Genomic DNA, 21,877 nt, shown 5'->3' on the forward strand with positions numbered 1-21,877 from the left:
AGCTTTACAGCAGAGAATCTCGAGTCTCTCACCAAACTACAAATCCCAGGGGTTCATAGGATGGAGCTGTGACCACGGAAGTCCTTTCAAACTACTGAAACTTTGCAGTGTAGATTGGGGTGCCCTATTTGGGTGTGAACTCCCAGAATTCCTCAGGCAGAATGCAGGAAGTTCCACCCCACAGACACAGGCCTACTTTTCACTCACCTGAAACAGGGCCTAACTTCCAGGCTGTCTCAGGCCTACTTCCTGTACAAAAGGAAAGCTGTCCCAGGGCTTCTTGGGAGGCTCTGGTCTTTGTGGGAAATGTAGTCTTGCTGTCCATTAGACCAGTGGTCCCCAACCTTGGGTCTCCAGATGTTCTTGGACTACAACTCCCAGAAGCCTTCACCACCACCTTTGCTGGCCAGGATTTCTGGGAGTTGAAGTCCAAGAACATCTGGAGGCCCAAGGTTGAGGACCACTGCATTAGACTATACAGGAACCCCCCCCCAAGAACTACACTTCCCACAAAGACCAAGGCTTCCCAGAAAGCACTGAGGACGTTTCCCTTTTGAACAGGAAATAAAGGGAGGCCCTGTTCCAGGTGAGTGGAATGTAGATGTGGGTAGGTGTCTCTAGGTGTGTGTCTATAGGCTGGAACTCCTGGATAATTTGGGGGGTTGGGAATGAAAAACAACAAACAACAAAGGGCTTAACTGCTGTTAGCCACCCAGAGTACTGCTTAGGCATCAGATGGGTGGGGCAAAAATGTAATGAATACATAAGATAAAGTGGAACACCCCTAGCACAGATCCAACCTCAATTATTTTTGATCCCACCTTTTTCCTTTCCCTGCTACCCACTGCCATCTTTTCTGAAATTGAAAGGCACTCCCAACCCTTGATTTATACTGGACTGGACGGTCAGAAGGTGACCGGATGGCCACTCTTCCCAAGATGCCATAGGGCTGGCTGACTATCTCCAGGGTCCACACTTCCCTCAAACTTATACTCCCTCCCTCAGCATCTCACCTTGGCTTCTCCAAAGACAATGTAGATGTCCGAGGCCGGGCTTTTGAAGACATCTGGCTTGGTGATCACAAACAAGATGTTCTTTGATTTGCGGATCGTGATCCTGGTGACGCCGTGGATTTGCCGCAACCCAAGCTTGGACATAGCCTAGAAAAGTTAAGAAAGTGACATGAACATGATCTGGTTAAGCACCCATGAGGCTAATTCAAAGCCAAAAAAGTTGAAATAAAGAGGAAGAGGTTAACAGACACAAAACTGGTAGACACAGCCCTCGGGCGGTCCAGAATACAAAAGTGGTTACACCCAACCTGTAGGTCGGGCTGTCATTAGGACTTATTTTTGTCAAGCTGGGCAGGGAACACATTCATGCATGGACATCCCCAAGATTGTACTACCTGAAAATACGAGAGGGGCATCGGAAAATCTGGGGAAAACCTCAGATTCAAAGCCATCAAGTGACGGGAAGCAAATCCCTTTCATCGGAAAAGGCTATCAGGCTTGAGGTTTGGTTTAGAAAGAAGACAAGAAAGGGAAGCGGGAGTCACTGAGTTCCATGAAATTAGACGAGGAAGATCAAGGCAAACGGGACTAATAAAGGAGATGTGGGTCTAACGCTGAGTGCCAAAAGGAGAAGCCCAGAAATACGATTATAAGCCACCCCTATAAGCCTCTTACTGGAGAGGACAGTAAGAGCCCTCTGGGGTAGACGCTGGTGGGAAAAGAAAGGCTGCAACCACCAGCTTCAAGAAACCATGTGGGCAAACGGGCCCTCGATCCAGGGGCTCATAGTGAAGGAGAGGAAGCGTGGGCTACGAACTGAGCGGGTTGGCCACCTAGCGCATCCTCCATAGAGACCGAAGCTGTCCTGGTGATCGGAACCCGGGAACGGCCCTCTATTAAAGTAAGAGTCATGTCGGGAAGTGGGGATGATGGACTTCACTTGTGATGTTTTGTTATCTTCTTCCCCCTTTCCAAGTTTTCATAAGCCCTGCCCAGTTTTATTGATCGCCTCTTCCTTATGTGGATTTAAAGATGGAGAGTGTTAATCTAACCGAAAGCCCAGGGGCTACCGGGGTTCACACCCATACCTCATCTCCTCTGCCAGCTCGGTTCTGGGCAGGGCATAGCATGGCTGGGACCCCTGCAAAGCCAACGGTGGCGGCTGGGCAGGTGTCATAAGCAGGACTAATCCCTTGAGTCCACGAGGAAGGCAAGGCAGCTTTATCCTTGCTCTAATCCGTTCCTGCCCCCCACTCAGGGCAGCTGTCGCCAACACTGCAAGGAGTGGCACCAGACCGTCTGACCACTGCTTGCCAGGATTCGTATTGTATCCCAGTTGGTTCCAAGAACAGGCCAGCAGAACGCCATCACGGAGCCAAATCCAAACCAGACTGTGTCATCACTGAACGCCCCTCAAGACGTGAACTTCTCATTAGGCAAGAGTGGCAATAAAATGTTGTTGCAGGTCAAAATCCTATTGCTGTGCATGGTGAATTGCACTAGAGTAGGCCCACTCATGAGAAGAGAAGACTCCCTGGAAAAGACCCTGATGTTGGGGAAGTGTGAAGGCAAGAGGAGAACGGGATGACAGAGGATGGGATGGCTGGACAGGGTCATCGAAGCGACCGTGAATCTGACCCGGCTCCAGGAGGCAGTGGAAGACAGGAAGGCCTGGCGTGCTCTGGTCCGCAGGGTCACGAAGGGTCGGACACGACTAAACGACTCAACAACAACAACAAGGCCCACTGAATCAATGGGGATTGGGCGAGTCAACTCCTCTGTAAGTGCCATTGGTTCAAAAGGGCCTCCTCTGACTTTGACTTACTATGCTAAAGTCAGTCCCAGTTAGAGTAGACCCCTTTTAAATCAATGGAGCTTGCAGAGGCATTGACTCACCAACTCCTCATTAATTCAATGGGCCTACTCTAGTGCAATTCACTATGCTAAGCAGCAAGATTTTGGCCACTGCTGGAGAATCACCCCAGGTGCCGTTTCCTAGCCTGTTTCCCTGAATTAAAAATTGCAGGCACGCATCCACACTGGAGCAATGGAAACAGAAAAGTCTCTAAAAATATTTTGGCATTGTTTGGGTTCTCTTATGTAGATAGGTTTTTTTAACATTTGCAAACTGTGTAAGACCTAGTCATGGGGGAAGTACAATAAATACTTCTTCTGTGAAATATATCATGACACATAGTGTCATCGGTTTTCATGTGACTGTTTTATATATTGACCGCCGAGGCCATGTTCTCTGAGGGGATCCTATCAAAAAGCTTCACCTGCGGCAGTCTGGGGAACTATTCTGATTCAAGGGAATGACTGGCTTCCCATTTGCATCCCCTGCTCTAGACTCACCTTCCGCGCCTTCTTTTCGCTCCGACTCTGTTTGGCTTTGCTGATGGATTCTTCGCCCGTCCCCAAGGAGTGTGTCAGCTGAGCCTGAAAGGGGCAAGAGCAAGCTGAGGCAAGCCTGAGCAGATCTCCAACCTCCCAGAAAGAGACCGTCTGGATTCAACTGTCACTGAGAAGAACAACCAAGCTGAGGTCTCCTCTGTACATGCTCAATGGTGCTCTATCCAGAGCTTGGAAAAGTAGATTTAAAAAAAAAACAGACCATAGAATCATCCTATCCCACCCAGCATGGCCACTGGCAATGCTCACTGGGAGAATCTGGAAGTTCTAGTAACTTTCCCAAGCTCTTTGAGTTCTCCTCCTCAACACCAAGATCATCCTGGGCTATTTGCATCTTTTATTTGTCTACACTTCTGCCTCCTCATTGTTGAGTAAAGCCAAGCCTACTAAAGGGGGCAAAGCTTACAGTTTCTCCCAGATCCCCAATACAAGAAGTCTCCTGCCCTCTGAATCCTTCCTTCCTTCAGAATCCTCCCTCCCTCCCTTCCTTCAGAAGCCTTCCTTCCTTCCTCCCTCCCTCCCTTCCTTTTCCTTCCCTTCCTTCCTTCCTTCCTTCCTTCCTTTTCCTCCCTCCCTCCCGGCCATCAGCCTTCTCTCCCTTCCAGGCCCAAGTACCTGTGACTGAGCTGTCCGTGGTTCTGAAACCTCCGGCTCTTCTAGTTCAGGTATTGACCCCTCGTTGCTTTCCGAGTCATTCGAAGACCCTAAAAGGAAAACAGAGCAAGGACCGGCATCATTCCCTGAGGATCTCAGACTGGAGGCTGAGTGAAAAGCCAACCTCCCCTCCCATGGTGGCCTCCTGTGCTTTCTCTTCCTGTCCTCCGGCACCAGAGGAAGAAAGCCCAGCACCATGCATGGAATTCATTTAACATTTTGCAAAAGGGAAACTGCTTTTATCGTGACCTTCATCGAAAAGCACTGAAAAGATCACACTCTGTCACCCAAAAGGAAAACCAGTACTTCCCAGGTCACTGCGGTGTATCTGGGCCCTAGACTTGGCCCATCTCCTAGCCGGCCAGGCACAGAGGCTTCACCTTTGCATCCTGGACACCAGAAACATCCTACACAGCAGCACACCTCCGGTTGGGCCTTACGTGATGGGGAACTCAAGCAGGGCCTGCTACAAGAATGGTGGAATGAGGTTGTGGTCACCTTTATGGTTGGCCTCATGGCCTCTCTTCCCCACCAGCGGCTTCTTCTCTTCCAGCAACATCATGCCGGTGGCCTCCTTCAGACTCTCGATCTCTGGGCAACGGTAGGAGAGCTCCCTTTCCCCGGAGGAGCTGGACTCCAGCTGCAGGGACCCTCGGTCAGCCCGCCTCTCCGCTGCAGAGGCCGAGGCCTTCCCACGGACATCTTTGTTGCCGGGCAACCGGTTCCGGCCTCTGGCGTCTTTGCTACTGGGAAGTAGGTCAGGCTGGCAGGGCCCGGGGGGCCTGGTCTTCTCAAGGCCTGAGGAAAGGGAGGGAGGGGGGTGGAATAAAACTTCAGCATCCTTTCCCCACCTCCGATGGCTTGACCTTCAGGGCCTCAAATCATGGTAGTGAAAGGTGGTGTTCCAACGGGGGTCCCCCACATCTCTCTCCCCACTTGTGTAAGGCATGGTGAACAAGAGCCGGGAGGCAGGAATGGCCACTACTCTTGAGCAAGGCTTGGAGAAAAAATGCTTTTTAAAGGAGGCAGGTTCCAAGACTCCTCCAGGCAATGCATGGACCATTCAGCATAGGGGAGATCTGGAACATGGCTCAGAAAAAGCCGGGGGGGGGGCTTGGGGGAGAGAGTCTCAAGAACTTAGCTGGGAAGGTTTCACGATTGTTAAAGGCCTCCACAGTCTCCTTGCTGAATATGCCAAATTTTAAAAAATAGCTGGCTTGGTATCTGTGGTGAACAGGCAGGTGGAGGTCCCAAATGTGTGTGAGCACCCCCAAGCAATCCAGTGCCCCCCTCCCATACCATAGGGCCCAGGCGGTGGCTTCCAGACTACGGGGAGAATTTACTGCGCAACTGGATTTTCTAAATCCTTTTCATTCCCCAGGATACCTCCCTTGTCATGCTAGCCCAGAGGCCTTGTAAGAGATTTAATGAGGTGAGGCTGAAATCTGGAAATGCCAAGGTTCCTGCTTGCTGCCCCCCTCAGCCTTGTCTGGAAGACGCCACATAAAAGAAGCGGGAGGCATTAAATGGTCAAATACACCATGTTGCTAATGGACCAGAGGCTGCATTCATTTATAGTCAAGGCGGGCATGTTTCCCATCAAGAAGTGGTTCCAGGAAGAGTTTGGGTGTGTGCGTGCAAAAATGGCTTGGGGGCTGTATCAGCTCAGAAGCTACACATTGCCCACCCCCAGGTTACAGAAATGTGATCGCGCAGGGCTAGAGCGCAGGAGCAACCTAGTGGCACCCGGAAGAGGGTTACCGGGGGCTGTTGGTTTGGGACCAGGCAGTTTGGGGCACCAGAGGATCACAGGTGTGCCCCCCTCCCTCCTCTTGTGTTCACAAGGGTTAGTCAGCCCTTTTGGGCCAGCACTGCAGGAAAAGGCTGAGTTTTATTCCATTCTCTCCTTCCCTAAAACAGGGAGAAGTGACATCACGGGAGTTGGAAAGCAAAGCTACCCACAAAGGCAGACTTTGGGGGCAATATCGTCCCTAACGTGTGGCACTTTGCGTTTGGGAAGCTTCACCCGCTCTGCTGTTCCCCCTTTAGTGGAAAGCCCTCCCCACTGCAACATGGGCAAATCTTGCTGCTCAGGAGGGTCTACCACAGTGGGCCACAGTGTGTCCCCCCCCCAAACCAGGAGGGACAGTAACAGAGCAGTCACGGATGAGAAATCCACCTCTCTATCTCCCATCCCTAATCAGAGATTCTAAATCCCTTAAACTGTCAAGGTCTCCATGAATCTTAAGTCCTAGTTCACCCTTGGCCCTGTGACATCACAGCAGGTAAGCCAATGGCAGCCAGAGGATCCTCGGGGCCCTTTAGGGGCCCGGGGCTCTCAACACACCCACATGGATCACACACAAACAAACACACCCCACTGCAGTTCTCTGACCCATGAGGATACAGAGCAACACAGAAAAGGCCCAACACCACAATGCCTAGAGAGGTGGATATCCCGTCCAGGTAACTGCGTTAGCTGGACAGCCATAGAGGCTGATGGCCCATGTTTAATGTTCTGATTCCAGTGGAGGAAACAGGATTTGGGGGTGTGGCGGGGCTCACCTTCCACAGGCAGATTTCTGGAGTCCTGCAGGTGGCATGGGGTCTCTTTGGAAGGAGCATGTTCCTCTCCGAAGCCCACGGCGGCAGGAGCAGGGAGCCACGGAGCAGCCGCCGGGCCTGGCAAACGGCCCTCCGAGGGAGGCAGGGGTGGCGTAGCAGGAGGAGGCACTTCTTGAGGCTCAGGACTTGGAGAAGGAGGTGGCGAGACGGGCGTCTCTTCCACAATGGGAGACCCGGGGGGCTCAGTCTGCAAAACGGGAGCAGCCAGAGATTCTAGAGCAGTGGTGGTTCCCGAGGGAGCCCGTGGCCACGGAAGGGCGGCATCCGTGGGCAGGAAGTCAGTTTCCAGAGCAGAATCCTTTGTGACTTCAGTAAAGCTGTGGGAGGCGGTTTGTTCTGCTTGCGCTTCTTCCTCCTCCTCTACCCTGAGGTGGCCGGGCTGCTCCTCCACGAGAGCTCTTGATCCCACCTCGTCTTGTATCTCCCGGATTCCTTCCTCTGCCACCACATCAGCTTCCGGACTCTGGAACGGCAGCTCTTCTTGCTGGCGTGGCCTTCTCTCGGCCACTTCGGCCTCCTCTCCCTGGCCTTCATCCGGCATCAAAATGAGACCCTCGTGAGGCTGCTCATTGCCTCCGGGCCCAGAAGTGGCCAGACGGTTCAGAAGCGTATCCTCCACCTCTGACGGGTTGGGAACACCCTCAGCTTCCGGCAGCGTCTCCGGCCTCTCCTTTCCCAGGTCGTCTCTCCCCGTTTCCTCCTCACAAGGCGGCAGGGTGTCTCGGTCTCTATCAGCGGCCGCATCACTGGAACCCTGAGATGATAATGGCTCTTCGCCAGAATCTTTTGCCTCCGACCACTCCGGCGTGAGCTCTCCGGAGGAATTCTCCACAACGCTCCCCTTCAGGCTGCCAAGGAGGCTTTGGGCTTCTGCTACTAGCTGGCTACTCATGAGTCGAACCGCTCCTGCTCTCTGCTCCTTCAGGTTCCCAAAGGAGCCTCGCAACATGCTGGTTATTTGCTGCTGGTCTGCAACCCGGTCAGGAAGCTCAGCGACAGCCACGTCGCTCTGCAACAAGGCACCAGGTGGCTCAAGCGGGCAAGGAGTGGCTGGCCCGCTTTCCAGCACCACGGTTTCAGAATCCACCAAGGCTGTGTCCACGTCCACGGCCTGTGGGTGTCCTGCAGCCTCGGCACCACCCATGTCTCCCGTTCTACTGGAAAGGGCATCTTTGGGCTCAGTCAAATATATCTCCTCCTCAGAAGCAAAGAAGACCTGTTGGTTATCATTAGACATGGTCGGGGGATCTCTTTGGGTCTTGGAACGCCGTGAGGCGGCTGAGGAGGAAGTCTGGGCGAGAGCTGTGTGATGCAGGCACACCGCCAGCGTCTGAGGAGAAGGACCCTCGGCTGAGGAAACTTCCAGCGATACAGGCACAGGTTCAGCCTTGCCATCTTCAGGCTCAGATGCTGCCGCCTGTTGCTCTTGTGGAGAAGGTCTCTCCTCCACCACACGGGCCGGGCTGCCCCACATTTCCTCGGGAGTCTTAAGCGCCTCTCTTTTGGAGTCCGGAGAGGCAGTGAGCACCACAGTCTCCATCGAACTACCTTCGGCTGCTGTGAAGAAGCTGGAATCTGTAAGAGACTGGGATGGAGAGACATCGGGCAGCTCTGAAGAAGAAGAGGAGGAGGAGGCTTCCAAATCTTCTCCCTGGAAGGTGACTTCAGCCCGTGAAACGGGCAGGAGGCCTTGAAGGAGCGCTTCCGCAAAGGTCTTCTTATGGGCCTGCTGTGCAGGGCGACAGGAGACGTCACCCTCCCGCTCTAGGGAAGATGTTGCATTTACGTTTTCTGCGGCTTCTGAGGAAACTTCATCTCCCTGAGCTTTGGTGTCCAAAGGCTGGCGGTCATCTGGAGAAGGCGGAGATGCAGCCGGTTCCAACCACACCCCCTCACTTTGGACCTCAGAGCTTTGCTGATAAAACAGCTCAACGTCTTCGGTGGCTGCCCGAGGTGCTACCATTCCCATCCCTCCAACCACAGGCGCCCGGGAGCTGATCTGGCCGGTCACCTCCATGGCCATGGGCACCCCTGGATCACTGTCTCCTTCACTGGGCCCTGCCTTTTCACCAGCATCTGCCACCAAGTGTGTCTCGCTGCCCATCCCGCTGACCACGGGAACACAAATCATCTCCTCGCTCTCAACCTGCACCAAGTTCATGTTATTGTCTGTCACGACAGGAGGGCGTTCAGAGGCCAAGGGCCGAGCATCGGTTACATCCTGGACCACTCCGGCTCCCGATTCCAACCCCCCGGCGTCATCCCTGGCTGGATGTTCAGCTTCAAGAGGGTCTCTAAGGGGAGCATCTCCTTCCACTGATGCTGCCCTCCTGCACTCTCCACTTTCAAGTTCTGAAGCGGTGTCGTCTTCCTCAGCCTCTTCTTCCTCTTCAGAGGGAGTTCCCCAGTTCTGGCCAGCCTCACCCTCAGCGGGCAACTCTTGGGGGTGCTCCTCCAACTCTTCAGCCGCTGCCTTTGGCCGGTCTTCGGCGGCGCAGACGTCTTCCCCAAGTGGCTCCGAAGTTTCCTTCCCATTCTCAAAGGTTTCCCCAGCGGGAGGACCCACAGCACAGCTGCCCATCCCTATCGGTGGTGGCAGCTCACCAGGCTGAGCCACCCCGACGCTGGCATCTTGGGCATCGGTGGGCACTTGGGTGGTTGGGTCGTCCCCTTGGGCCCCTTCCTCACAAGGAAGATGTCCTACGTGGGGGCCCCTCTCCAGCCCTCTCTGCCTCCCACATAAGCTCCAACGGTGGTCTTCAGGGGGTTCCTCAGCCTCCGTGTGGGGCGGAGGAGTCGGCCCAGGCGGTGGCGCCTCCAACAGGAGGTGGCGAGCTGCCACAAACACGTCCTCCGGTGTGTCGTTGAGTCCCGTGAGGGGCTGGGAGTCCGTTTTCGCCTCCAGAAACATCACCACCGCATGGTCGTTGTTGTTCATGTGGTCGAGGGAGGCGGCTTCCTCAAGTTCGTCCTCCGAATCGAAGCAGGCGATGAGGCACTCCTCGGCCGGCTCGCTGTCGGCTCGGATCACTTCGGGCTGCTCCAAACTGCCCACCTCGGACACCTCAAGGAGAGAGGCAAACAGCGCTTCCTTCTTGGGTTCTGCCTCCAACCCTCCTCCGTTGGGGCCCCCCGGCTCCACCGGGTCCTCCTCCTCTTCCCCCAAGGCCTCGTCTTGGTCCAGGAGTTCCAGCAGTTGCTCCTCAGACTCTTTCAGCTTGGCACCAATGTCAAAGGCAGCCGGGTCGTTGGCTTCCCTCACGGCCAGCTCCACGGGGTAGAGCTCCGATTCCCATCCCAGAGGAATGGCCGCTCCTGCACCTCCTGGGGCTACCCATTCTTTGGCCATCTGACCCACGGCTTGAGGCTCCCCTGGAGATTCCTCTAAAGGAGGTAAGGGGTCTGATTCCTCATCGGTATCAAAGCAGGCAATGAGACACTCCCCCGCAAGATCAGGGGGACCTTCCTCCGGGGCCTCTTCGTTCTCTGAGAGAGGCTCAGGCTCGGGAGAGGCAGAGCGGGAACCCCTCCCTCCCGGAGACCCTTCCTCTTCCTCACTTCGTGCTCTGGAACCCAACAGGGCAGGAACAGCTGCAGAGGTCTCCTCCTGCTCTGGAGGAGACCTCTGGCATTGCAGAGAAGGAGAAGTGCTCCTGCTTCCTGAACGTTCAGGTGAGTTGCCTGGGCCTCTCAAGAGTGGCTCGGTTTGCAGCCCGGTGGGAGTCGCCACCTCCATGGGGCCGTCAGCAGCTTCTTTCTCCTGGGGCACCTCTTCCCCTCTTGGGTCTCCCCCCTGGAAGGAGCCTCGCTCCTCTGCTTCTCCCTCGCCTTCCTGGGGCTCTCTGCATGCCACCAAAGAGGCTTCGTCGTCCTCTGAGTTGTACGGCTCTGACGAGGTTTCCATCTCGCTCTCGCTGCCCGAGCACGGCTCTTCCTTGGTTGGTGCGGCCTCTTCGTGGGCAGCTTTGGAAACCACGGCGTACTGTTCCACGCTGTACCGGCGCTCATCCTCCTCTCCGTTATAGGAGGCAGAGTCAGAGGACTGAGAGGTGTCATCCCGGTAGGCGAAGGACTCGTCCACCCCTTCGTGGATGGAGGCTTCCGAGAGAGAATGGAGGAAGGAGGCCGACGTGCTGTCTTCCTCCTCCTCCTCCTCCTCCTCCTCCTCCTCCTCTTCTTCCTCCTCCTCCCCATAAAGGACATCGTTTCCCACCGATTCCCCTTGTGGGAAGAGAGTGATCTCCAGGGACTCTGCCTCAAAGAGGAGGCTCCCCCGAAAGGGCAGCAGCAAAGCCGAAATCATCGGGTCGTTCTCCGCGTTCTCCACGCCGTCATCGGGAGAGGAAGCCGCCATCTCTGCTCGTGGGTCGGGCGCCTCGGTTGCAGGTAGAGGCCCGGAGGAGGCGTCGAACGAACAGGGCCAGGCGCTGGGTTTCGCCGGCTCCCTGGCTCCCTCTTCGTCAGGAGGCAAGCTCTTGGAAGGGACGACAGGGCGGCCCGACGGGCCGTAGGTCAGTCTGTGTTCATCTTCCTCGGACTCTTCTCCACTCTCGGTCCAAGAGAGTTTGACCGGCTCTAGCTTTGGAGGGACCAGGGCGGCCATGTCAGGGTCCCAGGGGTCATCTTCTTCTGGAGTCGTCTGCCCCTCGTCATCGTCCTCGCCCTCCTCGTCGGCCGCAAACGAGGCGTGGACTCCATGGGGCGAGAGAGTCTGGAAGGTCACCTCTCTTCCCAGCTCAGGGGACAGGCCAGGAGCCACGGCCGGCGACCTCACCGGTGCTCCCTCGGCAAGCTCCCCCACCCCCTCGGCAGCCTCCTCCATGGCTTCGGACTCGGCCATCAGGTTTGGCGAGCAAGAGGGGGAGGTGCTGGCGGTGCCGGACGAGGCCCAGCTGCCCCCCTCGGCAGTCATGTAGGACCCCGAGGGCGAGGTGGGCGGAGAGCCGAGGCCCTCGGCGTCCACGTCGTGGTGCTCCTCGCCGGAGCCCTCTTTGGAGAGAGGAAGGTGCTGTTGGGCGTGGGGTGGGAGCGGCCTGAGGGGCGAGAAGCCGACCCGGATGGGGGTCGAGGGAGCCGTGAAGTAGAGCTCCGAGTCCAGGCCCCCAAAGGGGATCTGAAGGGGTGCGGACTCCGAGGGAATGTCTTTGGAGATCGCGGGAAGAGGGAAAGGCACGTCAGCCCTGAGTTCGCCCTGAGAGAACAACGAGGGTGACCCCGCGGCCGGGGCCGCCAGGGCCTCAGGCTCTTTGTGCTTCCGGAGGTCAGGCAGGGAGAGGATGATGCTTGGGTCTCTTGCGGCCGGAGAGGGAGGCTCAACCAGGAGCTCCTCAGCTCCCCATAGGACCTGACCAGTGGTGCCTTCCTCCTCCTCCTCCGCCCCCAAGCCGATGGTCAAGACGTCAGCCTTGGCCTGCTGCCCAGCCTCTTCGGCCTCCTCTTCCTCCTCGCTCAGGCACTGGGTCTCCTCCCCCATGACGATCCGGGTCTCCAGCATGTCCTCCCCGGGAGGTTCCCCTGGACCTTTGGAGGCCGCTTTGCTGGGCTGGGGGGCCTCTTCTTCTTCCACCCTGACCTGCCCACATTCACTCAGGGCCACCAGGCCGGCCGTGGCATTGCTGACCGCCATGTCGCAGCTGGCCCCTTCCGGCTGAGGCCGGTCTTCCTTCTTGGTGGGTCGGAAGGCCAGCATGTTTTTGCCGCACAGGGTGGGATCCACCGAGGTTTCCGCCTGGAAGTCGGGCGTCACCGCTGGGGAGAACTGGAGGGGTGTCAGGGCATCGCTGCTGGGCGTGGAGGCTGGAGAGTTGCTCCGAGAGCCATCTATAGCAAGGAGAGAAATTGGGAGGGGGGGGGAAGAGAGAGAGAGATCACTGGGAAGAAGTGTGACTCAAAAGCTCCTCACAGCAAGCTGGAGTCAAGACCTCCATCCTTGGGCACAAGGTCTTGCCAAACACAGCACCAACTTCAGCTGCAAGATTTCAAACACAACGGTTGGAACAACCAGACCCCTAAGATTGCCATCAGACAAAACACCAGCTGATTTTCTCCCCCAAGTTCACAACTTGGCTGGTCAGGAACGAACGGGTGGAGGTAGAGATGAAACCAGCCACTCATCTTACGTTTTTGCAGCAACGCAGAGAAAAAAACCAAGTGGTGATCGCTAGACACTGAGATGGAGGTCCTCAAACAGAGCTCGAAAAGGTTTGTGGGGAATTTGTTTTGGACTCCCCAAATGCTGGCCGGGGGGGGGGGGCGGGATGATTCTGGGAGCTGTACTCAAAAAAAAAGGGGGGGGAGTTTTCCAAGCTCTGGATTTGCTTATGCACTCCCCTCTCGGCTTGCAATCAGCAGCTGACCCATCCTGAGACCCTGCAGAACCGGTCTCCCTCTTCCAAACCCTTTCCTCCGGAGATTGAGGGGAAGAAATGGAGCCCCTCCAGTCTTGTGTGGTGCCACCTTCTTAGTAGGTCAGCACATTTGTGACATTCCATGACCCCCTGACAGCCAAAGGAGGTAAGACTTGGGCAAGGTGGGTCCTGTTTGCAATATATTAACACCAGTGTTCTTACTGCTCAGTGCCTCCACATCAGGAATGGGAAGCAGCTCAAGTCAAAAGCGTTAAAATAAAAGCAAAATTACCTACTAAATGCATCGGGGGGGGGCAGCCCATAAAGATCTCCAGATCTGTTTTCAGAACAGATTGAAGCTAGAGGTGAGCAGATTTGGGTTTTTGGACTGGGGGACCCTCATCCAACCGCACTGTCCACAAAACAGACTCTGTTGCTCAGAAGCACAGCAAACAGAACAATCCATTCTCAGGGAAGGCTGGCGAGACACTCGAGAAGCTTTTAGGACGAGGCTTTGCTTTGGCCCGGAGCCTAAAAGCCTTCCCTTAAAAACAGCTGGGAATGAGATACAGAATTCTGCATCAATATTCAAGCCAGATTGCCCCTCGGGGCTTTTATGCATGGTAAGAAGGGCCCGTTATGGCTTTTTAAGCATCAGTAGCCAGTCAGGAAAAGTAGCCAAACGTTGGACTCCATCTAATAGCATCGTGCTGCTGTTACGGAAAGAGAAAGGTTGGCTACCACAAACAGAGTCACTCCCCGGCTTCTATTCCAGCCTCCTCCAGAGATATACACCCTGCCGTCTAAGCGAGCAGGTTTTCGAATCACACTTTGGGAAACCGGGCACCATTTTACCTGCTAAGCTGTGTGGCTCTAGTCCATTTATGGAGCCTCCAAAATGCAGGAATCCCCCTGTATCCCGCTAAGGGGCACCGAAAACAGCAGAACCTTGGCTAAGCCCTCACTGAGTTTTTGGGTCGCCTGCTTTGAGTCACACCTTGGAAAAGTGACTTTTTTTTGGAACACAGCTTCCAGAATTCCCTCCCAGGTCATGTGACCACAGAAAAGTTATTTCTTTGGGCTGCCTGTATCCATCCTGGGAGGGGAATTCTGAGGTGTGAATTCCCCAAGATCAGGGCTCGAACACCAGGGGTTGGGGGAATCATTCCGCGTGTCTTCTGACACTCTCCTCCCGCTTTCCCGGAACAGCCTCCCAGAGGGTTCCTCTGCCCCCGGTATTGATCTGGGCAGTCCTACTGATGGACCGGCGAGTGATTAAGGAGTACTTTGAACACATAAGGCCATAAATCGGTATTGCTTAACTCTTCGTTTTAGGGGCAAGGCAGGGCCTGGGAAGAGCTGCCAAATCTGATGCCTGCATAGATGGGAGAAGCAGGTTGTTCACTCTTGGGCAAAACTGATGCTAAGGGGCTCGGATGCTTCTCTCCCTTCTGCCCCTTGACCCAGCCCAGCCTCCAGAGACCTAGCTGCAATTGTAGAAGCAGCGCATGGCCACTGCCCTCTCGGCGCAAGCTCTCTCTCTCTCCATCCCCTCTTCTGCCATGCACAAACCCCTCCGTTCCGGTCCAGGGGGAGAGAGAACCCCAGGGAACCCCAGGGAATTGCCGCATGAAAACTGTTCCGCTTTCATACCAAAGGCGAAGAAATGTTGTGAGCCGTCCAGACGGTTTGACCAACACACCTCAGAAATTCCAAACCAGATGTGGAACATGATCAGGACTGGTGGGCATTTTTAAGGGCTCGTCCGTTGGAGGTTGAGGGGCTTTGACGGAGGGGCGTGGGAAGAGAATCATACCGTAACGGAGTTGGAAGGGGCCTCTAAGGTCATCCAGCCCAACCCAAATCAATCCCTCCAGCATGGCAGTACTCACAGTTGGGGGTCCCTTTCCCCCACGGATCTGGAATCCCTCACTCCAGGCTTCCAGATCTGTTTCAATTTTTCCTTAAATGTAATCTGGATTCTTCTGAATTGAATTTCCACACCTCTCCTCCCACCTCTTTCCCCTCCTTTGCTTTGATGCCCTCCCTGCTCTCTTGCTTCGTTCCCTCCCATGGGTTGGGGGGCAATTAAAGGTAGAGCTCTCTCTCACGGATGGAGAATTTGAACTCCCTACATTCCATAGGAACCAGGTTGGTTCAGGCCAAGGAAAAGACAGGGCTGACACGATCTGAATTGATCCTTTTAAACAGTTATAAAACACACACAAAAAAGGCAGGCAGGAAATCCTGAAATAAAAGGGAAGTGGAAGCAATGGGTTTGAGTCTCCTGTGCAGTCAATGCTGGTTCGTTAAATTAATGTGAATCAATGGGTGATGGGAGCACCGCTTTGACAAAGAGCGAATAGGGTGCGTGGATGAGCCCTACTTCCAAATTCCTGTTTCTGCACAAAATTGAAAACGTGCTTGTGGGCCGTCTGCCCCTATTCTTTATCAAGACAGGAATGGGTTCAGGATTTTTGTATAGGCATCTGCCTGGAGGGGGGCAGAACTTAAGGGGGGTACACATCAGGGCTTATCTGCTCAACAGCTGAAAGAAAATAAGATAAATCTGTTCACTGGTAAAGCCGGCAACGATGCAAGCCTTGCAAACATTACTTCTCTGGAAGAAGAAACCCCAACACGCAGGCTGCCATCCTCTCCCGTGGGCGTCCGACTCAAATGCAAAGTGAGATGGCCTTCCATCACTCAAGCATGAGCCTTGCCCAATACAGAACGTGCATCAAGCTAACAAGAAACCGTACTAGGGGCACCCTAATGGGACCCGATGGCAAATAAAAAACTTTTTCAAAAACCACCCCTTTTTGCATCTGAAAAAGTTGGCTGCAGTCCCTGAACGCTCCTGACCAATGAAACTTGTTAGTCGTTAAAGGTACCAGAGGGTTTTCTGTTGTTTTAACTTCCTAGTAGGTAAACATGTCTTCTTGAATAAGAGTTCGGGTCAATTTGTAAGAACACAAGCAAACAAGCAAGCAAGCAAAAAAAAAAATCACCCATACACGTAAAAAGAAACACCATCCCTTAGAACCGAGATACTCTGATCTTTTGGAACAAGCCTTCTCCAGCCTCTGGATGCGTTTGGTGACAACGTGCAGAAACTCCCCCGGGGGTCACGCGCTCCTGTGCAGAACGGCTGAATCAGCTCTCTCTGGAGAGCCATTGATTCACGAGAGATAAAGAGAAGCTTCATCAGCACCTCAAGCGACGCCACCTGGACCAGGTCAGACTAGGATTACTGGGGAGATTAGCACCTCGAGCAGATGCACGCCCCCCCCCCCCCCCGAAAGCAGCAAGGTAGCAGAGGAGCTTAGAAGAAACGACCCACAGAGTGAATGAAGGGGGTTGAAGTGTGACAGCTGAAGATGTGGCAGGGTTTGGGGGAGGCAGAGAGAGAGAAGCAGAAGGTGATTTATTCAGTACAGGATGGCCATCTGCTCCTGTCCGACTGCCCCCCCCCCCCAGAAGCAGAGCCTGGAAGTGGCGGGTTGCATGTTATTATTTGCTTCACCCACATTCCACCTCCTTTCCAAGGAGCTGGAGGCAAAGTACATGGCCCTCCTCCCCGCTCTCTTTACCCTTTACCACCACCTTGAGAGGCAGATCCTCAGCCAGACCAGTGGCGCCCAACCTTGGCTCATCTGGGGGGTTTTGGTCCGCAGCTCCCAGAAACCTGCAGCCAGCACAGCTGGTGGTGAAGGCTTCTGGGAGTTGCAGTCCAAGAACCCCTGGGTGACCCCCCCCCCCCGCAGTTGGGCACCAACCTGTCCCCAAAAAGGGGCACAATCAAGTTACATTTAAAAAGCAACAAAAGCTGGCAGCCAAAACAACTTGATTCATTTGAAACGGGACATGGGGAGACATCCTGACAAATACGAAGAATGGGCAGAAAGACAAATAAACGGAGGGCAGAGCAAATCAAGCCCAAAGTGTCACTAGAAGCTAAAAGAATGGAACAAAGTCCATTGTACTTCTGGACTTGTACCACAAAAGGACAACATTCACTACAAAAGACAGTCAATGCTGAGAAAAGTGAAAGACAGCAGGAGAAGAGGAAAGCTTAACCGTGGGATGGATTGACCCCATAAACCACGGCTTTGAATTTGAAAGAGCTGAGCAGCATTGTTAACAGTAGGATGCTTTAGTAATGATAATCATGCGCCATTGAGTCAATTCTGACTTACGCTGACCCTTCTCAGGGTTCTGCATGTATTCTGGTGCTGCTTGCCCAAGGCTACCTAGGCTGGTTCTTTTGCCCTGAGGCGTAGTGGGGGAATTAAACTCCCAACTTCTGGCTCCACAGCCAGAGACCTTATTCACTGAGCTATTTTTTTTTAAAGAGGTCATTAATTCAGAAGGCTGTCATCCTCTGGAGGCAATAACATTCCCTAGTCACTGTTGAAAGTGGTTTTTAAAATCATAAAGATTTCCACAGGCATTCCGAGTGGCGTTTTCCTGGTTTTAAACCAGAAGCATCAATCCGAGGATTGTTTTTTGTTCCTCCCCTCAAAATAACTAAAAATAACTGGAAACTATCCAGGAATATTGTGAGTTACTTCTGAAACAGCAGAATGAAGAATAAAAAGGTTCTTTCTAAAACATTGCAAGTGCATAAGAGGAATAAATTACTTTTAATCAGTAGCTTTCCCAAAAGCTTGCCTCAGAATTCCTAAGGAGCCACTTAGGGGCACAGATGGCCTTCCTCAATCTAGACCACTCTGGGGTACCTTGACTACAGCACCCATTATCCCCACCCCGGGCCACCCTGGAGGAAGGAAGCAGCGGCAGACGCAGGACATGGCTTTGCCTGGGTGGATGTGTTTTGAGGCAGTGTGGCACAGTGGTTAGAGGGCTGGATTGGGGGGGGATCCAAGTTCAAATCTCCACACTGCCATAGAGTTCAGCGAGTCACCGGAGGCCAATAAAACTCTCCCAGCCTGACTTGCTTCACAGGGTTGCTAAGAGGGTAACGTGGGAGAGAGAGAAGACCCATAGACTGCCCGGAACTCACTGCAGAGAAGACAAGATAAAAACAGAGGCAACCAATAAATACATGGAAGGACAGCCCAAGGAGAGTCCCAAGGACACCTGCATGGCCGCATCCTCTCCGTAGGCGTGCATATTTCAAAGAAAGCCCCACCAGTCCAAAGGACTTGTTCCAGGTTATGTCTGTCGTGGCTTCGGCGTACGTTTATGTCCCGGACCTAGATGGACCAAGAAGCTCTCCTAACCAAAGCTTGGGAAAACTCGCCTTTTGGGGTGGTGATTTTTCAGGAGCTTCCGGCCAGCTGGGAGATTCTGAAAAGTCCTATTTCTATGGGTCGAGACTCAGGACCTCTTTAAAACCAAGAAGCTGCAGCTGGCCTTAGCTTTTATGGGCCGCAGCCCCTGAAAACATGGACTAAAGCCCAGGAAAAAAAAAACTTGTACCACAGAACCCATGGCTGCTTTTCCCTCCGGACGGTTTGGTGACAATTCTACAATTTAGGAGACACCCCCCCCCAACCCATCACATCCAGAGGGCCTGAATGCCTCAGGTGGGGCCATCTCTCTCTGCCCCCCCCCCCCAGAACAGGTACATTCCGACCCCAAGGCAAGTCAGCGCTCATTCTCCCTCGTTCCTACGGACAGGCGAGGAGCCACCGGCGAGCGGGACACTTGACATCCACAACTCGTACATAACGGCAGCCACCAGCCAGCCCCCCAGCTGCCGGCAAGATCCCCCCTTTACCTCTCTCTGCCCGGAGCTGCAGGCGATTCAGCACAGCCCCCATGAAAGCGAGGGTTCCCGAAGAGCACAATCCGAAGCAAACCAGAAAGAGAGCGCCTGACCTACTCTCAGAAACCCAAACCACGAACACCTGAAGGCCCTTCCTTTTATCCAGGACAGGGAAAAAAAAGCTTCCGGCCTCTGATTTGCAAGGGTTTGAGGGAGAGGAGGGTGTCAAATCTTGAAGCTGGCCCGGTCCAGCTCTTAAAGAGAGACCCACCTCCTTGGGGAGATCTCTTTGAGGGACCTGCTTTCCTCCAAAGGTCGATGGTGCCTACGGTTGTTTATTCGGAAGGATGTCCCGTGCTTTCCTGCGGGCTTCCTCCTCTGGTGTAAGGAGGAGGCAGAGGGTCGTCCTCTGCGCCCAGCTGCCTTTCCCAAAAACCGAGGAGGCCCATTGAGGGGAAAGAAACGAGGCCAACAACACTCTCATTCTGCAGAGCCGGTGCTGGTGAGCCCCCCCTTTGCCAGAGGCTCTCTAGGTGTCTGATTGACGCAATCCCATCACCCAGCTGACTGAGGCTGATGGGAACCGGAGTCCGAACACACAAAGGGCCAGAGGTTCCCCACTCCTGCAGTAGAGGCATTTATGGCTCCTTCTGTCAGAAGCCAAAAAACATGCTTTCGTGAAAGAGAGGGCCCCCACCTCCCAAATAATGTCTCTGTGTACAGTACAGTGTTTTCTTGCACACCTCCAGGTTTATCCAGCACGTCCTCCTCTTAATTGCCATTTCCATAAGCATTAGCCATGTCCGTCTGGCTTCCGCCTAGCAGAAGAAGAGTTTTGCAACACCTTGATGACCCACCGGCATGGGCTGCTGTGGGTGACGATCCACTTCTGCAGATAAACAAGGGCATTACTTAAGCCACAGCTCTTGTTGTTTCAGAGGCGAGACATGCGTGACTCCCAGCGGCCCCTCTTTCCCCCCTGCATCCATAAATGACTAAACGGACAGGCTACCCCACTTTGAGCGCATCATGAGGAGACCAGATGTGATCCTGTGAGAGTGGAAGACGGTAGGAAAAGAGGAGGAACAAGCATGAGATGGACAGACTCATTAAGGAAGCCAGGGCTTTGAACCGGCAAGAGATGAAACTCACAACCTTCTGGAGGTCACTCACCCATGAGGTTACCAGAGGTCAGAAATGGCCTGAAAGCACATGAGAACAACAACATTGGGACGATTTTTTAGGGCAACACAGACACCATCTAGAATTTTTTTAAAAAATCACAAAGCCTCCTTTCTTTGGCTTCTTAGCTTCCACGAGGCTTTTTTCCAAGAATAGACCTTTTGTCATGTTCAACCATCATCACTACTGAGCACAAATGTTGACATTTGCACATAGAGCTAGGATTACGGTTCCCAGAATCCCCAGCCAGTAGGGCCCTGCCTGGAACTTGTATCCAGAACAAAACATTTTGACACGTTCTGTGAAACCAACATCCCAGCGTCGAGGACAGTCCGCTGTCCTTTCAGCTTCTCAAGGGGAAGGGGAAGAAAAAGATGACGTGGATTTAATTCTCCAGCAAAGCAATGGAGACTCGGAACGGACAGGGTGGAATTGAACCGCAACCTTGGAGGGAGGCCTCCGCGGTGTGATCTTTAGCGAGGTTTTGCTTGCTAGCCGGGGCTGCTGGGTTTTCTTTTGCCCGGCCGGCAGCTGGCATTTTTGCAAGGGCCACTTGCGCTGCCAAAGAGAGGACCTTGATGGGTCCCTAACGGGTGTTGGCTCAGGACCTTCAGCCAGTGGACAGAAAGGGAGGGAGGGCTGCCCGGGCGGGGATGCCGACGAAAACAGGACAGGGGGCATGGACTGCACACCGGCCTTCCTTTGGACCTCTCCGCCCCCATCAGCATCTCCCAAGAAAGAGATTAACTTGCCCCCCCCGACCCCCACAGGTAGAGCACATTGCCACTGATACCAAGCTGCAAAAAGTTTGTTTTTTGGACTACGAAGCCAAGCCAGGACGATGCCCGAGTTGTCCCAGAAGCCTCCTGACTCAAGGGTCGGACTGTGAGTCCTGCCAACCCTCACACGGTTTGCTCCAGAGCTTGGGAGCCTGTAGCCCTTCGGAGGGCAGGCCTTGGAAAAGTTACTTTCGTGGATGATGGCCACGATGGCTGGAAGATCCGAGGAGTGGTAGCCCTCCCACAAGGCAACTTTCTGAAGCTCCGTCCACCACAACGAGGTTGGGCTCCAACTGCTCTTCCCTCTAGCCAGCCGAATGAGGCCAAAGGATGATGGGAGCTGTAGTCCAGCACCATCTGGCCACTCTGCTCCGTCCGCCAAGGCCTCGTGCTGAAATCTCTCATGGGACGTATCCTCAGACACTTCTCAGCAGAGATGCTGCTACGTACGGCTTCTCCAACGGTATCTCTGTTCGCAAAGGGGTGCTGGGTCCTTGCACGAAGACCTGGCATACCTCCAGTCTCACTTTGTACTGCATTTTGACCCCCCCCCCTCTTTCTTATCTAATTCTTCAGCGAGCTTACACGGGGGAGTCGAGGGGCCAGCTGCCAAGCGAGTAATGCATCCCGCTCCGAGCCTGACGCCCGATCAAACCTGCAATAGGTCTATAATACAAAAGCAATCATAGCCTGAAAGCATTTTTAGCAGTCATTGGTTCCCCGCTAAGAACCCCGGGATCTGCAGTCTGGCGAGGGACATAAACAGCTTCACAAAAGAACTCGAGTAATTATCTCGAGTAATTATGCCAGGCCATTGTAAGAAACCTTCCAAACGACAAACTCCCAGCGTTTCATAGGACAGAGCCGTATAAAGCGGTGTCCAACCGCTGACATGGCAGCATGCAGATGTGCTCCAAGCTGGCACAGCCTCTCCTCCACTTCTGCCTTTTCTCTGCTTCCGCCTGGTTGCAGACATGCGACAGGACCTCCGGAAGGCCCTTTTCCTCTCCTGGGAGACCTCTTGCTCCCCCTGAGGTCCCTGTGGGTCTGTCGGCTCCACCCAGAGCCGTTTCTGCCCTCGGAGAGGTGGTTGGCGTGGGGGGGTTAGAGAGCGATGCCAGGCCTTTCTTC

General features: G+C 54.1%; 1 protein-coding gene across 2 annotated transcripts in view; it reads right to left on the minus strand.

Annotated features, from left to right (window-relative positions):
• LOC110082570 (uncharacterized) overlaps positions 1-21,877 on the minus strand; it is a 38,848-nt gene that overhangs the window by 2,440 nt on the left and 14,531 nt on the right. Inside the window, exons 1-6 of one of the 2 annotated variants that reach the window (XM_073002720.2) lie at positions 18,798-18,940; positions 6,645-12,524; positions 4,578-4,877; positions 4,041-4,129; positions 3,369-3,452; positions 1,014-1,160 (exon numbers count right to left, since the gene is read on the minus strand). In XM_073002720.2, the coding sequence (XP_072858821.2) occupies positions 1,014-1,160; positions 3,369-3,452; positions 4,041-4,129; positions 4,578-4,877; positions 6,645-12,524; positions 18,798-18,840 (6,543 nt within the window). In that variant the 5' untranslated portion in view covers positions 18,841-18,940. Of the gene's footprint in view, positions 1-1,013; positions 1,161-3,368; positions 3,453-4,040; positions 4,130-4,577; positions 4,878-6,644; positions 12,525-18,797; positions 18,941-21,877 lie in introns of those variants that run through there. The other variant, XM_073002719.2, reaches the window with a different exon arrangement.

Source organism: Pogona vitticeps, chromosome 6 (genome assembly GCF_051106095.1).
Source record: "Pogona vitticeps strain Pit_001003342236 chromosome 6, PviZW2.1, whole genome shotgun sequence".
Taxonomy (NCBI): Eukaryota; Metazoa; Chordata; class Lepidosauria; order Squamata; family Agamidae; genus Pogona; species Pogona vitticeps.